This window comes from Penaeus vannamei, chromosome 40 (genome assembly GCF_042767895.1).
Source record: "Penaeus vannamei isolate JL-2024 chromosome 40, ASM4276789v1, whole genome shotgun sequence".
Lineage (NCBI taxonomy): Eukaryota > Metazoa > Arthropoda > Malacostraca > Decapoda > Penaeidae > Penaeus > Penaeus vannamei.
Window position 1 is genome coordinate 10,968,017 of NC_091588.1, and position 2,500 is coordinate 10,970,516.

At 32.6% G+C, this 2,500-nt stretch overlaps 1 protein-coding gene across 1 annotated transcript in view; it reads right to left on the reverse strand.

Moving 5' to 3' along the window:
• Window positions 1-1,202: 1,202 nt before the first annotated feature.
• Window positions 1,203-2,500, reverse strand: part of LOC138860235 (uncharacterized) — a 23,499-nt gene continuing 22,201 nt past the window's right edge. The window contains exons 5-6 of the mRNA XM_070117434.1: window positions 1,572-1,574; window positions 1,203-1,287 (exon numbers count right to left, since the gene is read on the reverse strand). Coding sequence (XP_069973535.1) covers window positions 1,203-1,287; window positions 1,572-1,574 — 88 coding nt within the window. The remainder of the gene's footprint in view (window positions 1,288-1,571; window positions 1,575-2,500) is intronic.

The following is a 2,500-nucleotide window of genomic DNA, read 5'->3' on the forward strand; positions in this document are numbered from 1 at the left end:
ACATACATACATACACACATAAAAATGCAGTACAGGGAAAAACTGACTGCAACCGGCAGACTTGTATTTTTTGTGCCCCGGGCTTTTCATGTCTTTCAGCCCCGGGCGAGGTTGCAATCAGAGGGAGCACTTTTGGCTCCCATTTGTAGATTCGAACTCGTGATCGCGGGTTTCGAATCTGGCGCCCTTACCCTCTCGGCCACGGTGTCGAGGGGCAATAGGAATGGGTTAGGATAGGGTTTATGCAACATGTGTCGGTGCGCTCGTTTGTGTGCGTGTGTGTGAGATTATACGTTACTGATAATAGTTATATGACGATGATGATTCGATAATGATGAAAATAATGAGTGGTGATGGTAATAAGCAATAGCACGATAATAAAAAATAATAATTAGATTGCCAATCTGAAGGACATGGAAAGCGCCCTTCTGGAATAAAACCAAGCAGTCAGTTTTCCCCTGGTATGGATTTGTGTGTATGTGGTTGTACTTATGTGAGTGCGTGTGGGCCATGTGCAATTCATGATTGTCCAATAAAAAATCAACCATTGTTTCATGTTTCACTGTAGGACGTCAAAATAAAACCTCATTCTGCATTGTCTTTCACTAAAATAGCTTATTTTGGTGAGAAATATTTGCGAGGATTACTGTTTGAAAGAGCAGTTGAGGAGGAAATACGGTCTCTAAGCAGATGGCTCGTCAGCTACTTTGACCGACGTGAGAATTGCAATAACGATTTGACTTTGAACTGTTTGGGCACCTTTGTGTGTTTGTTTTCTAACTCAAGACGTGTCACTTATTTATTTTCCGAAACCAATCCGATGCCCTAACCACTCGGCTACCACGCCCTCGATGGAGGATGTTGCAGAAATTCTGAAATGTTGCCGAGACCCTTCCCTCGCCGTCGCCTTCAGAGAGAGAGGGAGAGCAGGAGAGGGAAAGAGAGAATGATGGGGATGAGGATGATGATGATGATTGTAACTACGGAACAATAGATAAAGATAATTATGATAAAAATCAAGCTAAAAACAATAATGATAATAACTCTGCAACCATGATTATACTAAATCGGATCTCATTCCAAACAGACCTTTGCTTCTCTTCTGTGAGTTCGTGTTTCTTATCTGAAGTGGACATAGTGGAACGAAAATAACGCTAAACAAGACAAAATGACAATATAACCTCTTTCCCTCAAACAGAAATTCACACAAGAGCTTTTCGTACTTCGTCTCCGTCGGGGATCGAACCTGAGTCTGTCGCGTAAGAGGTGACCGTGCTAGCCACAACACTACGGAAGCATATATTATGAGATTGAATTTTACTTTAATAATTTTCTCTTATCAAAACGCTGTTATTACACATGCATGCAATGTCACATACATGTCGTGCATGTGTACTTTCACCCAAGGAGTAAAATGTCATATCAAACGTTCTTGCACATCTACCATTGCACTGGAATATGTCCAGTCTTAAAGAATTACAATAAAGTTACAAACCTTAAATAACTTTTCTCGGGTACTCTAATAACCTGTTTTCTTAAAATATCCAGTAAAAATAAGTAAATCTACCTACGTTCTAAAAATAAGGAAGAGTTTTGTAACTTTAATATCAGGATTCTCTCTTTTTTCTCTCTCTCTTCCTCCCTCATTTCCCCTCTATCTATCTGCTTATCTCAATCAGGCATTAAGGTTAAAAAACAGATCTGGATGAATAGATATGTATGAATAGATTGGAAAAAAGAAAGAGAAAAATAGATACAGACTCATAATTTGACTTTAAGATGATAATAGTAATAACAATAATGATAATAATATTAATAACGATAACAGTAATAATAATGGTAATGATGATAATAACAACATTATAATAATGATGATGATGATAATAATAATAATAATAATAATAATGATAATAATAATAATAATAATGATAATAATAATAATAATAATAATATAATGATAATGATAATAATGATGATAATGATAATAATAATAATAATAATGATAATAATAATAATAAAAATAATAATATTAATGATAGTATTAATGATCACAATACTACTACTACTACTACTACTAATGATAATGATAATGATAACAGCAAAAACAACAACAATAATAATAATAATGATAATAATGATGATAATAATAATGATAATAATAATAATGATAATAATAATAATAATGATAATATTAATAGTAATAATAATTATTATTATTATCATTATTATTATAATGACAACAACAATAACAACAACAACAACAGAAAGAACAAAAACAAAGATAAAGTAATAAAGATAATAATAGTAATAACGATAATGGCAACAAAATTATAACAATGATAATAATGACAATGATAATAATAATGATAATAATGATAATGATAGTAATGAGGATAATGTCAACAACATTATAAAGATAATAATGATGATGGCGATGATAATAATAATGATAACGCATAGAACAAAAACAAAGATAAAGTAATAAAGATAATAATAGTAA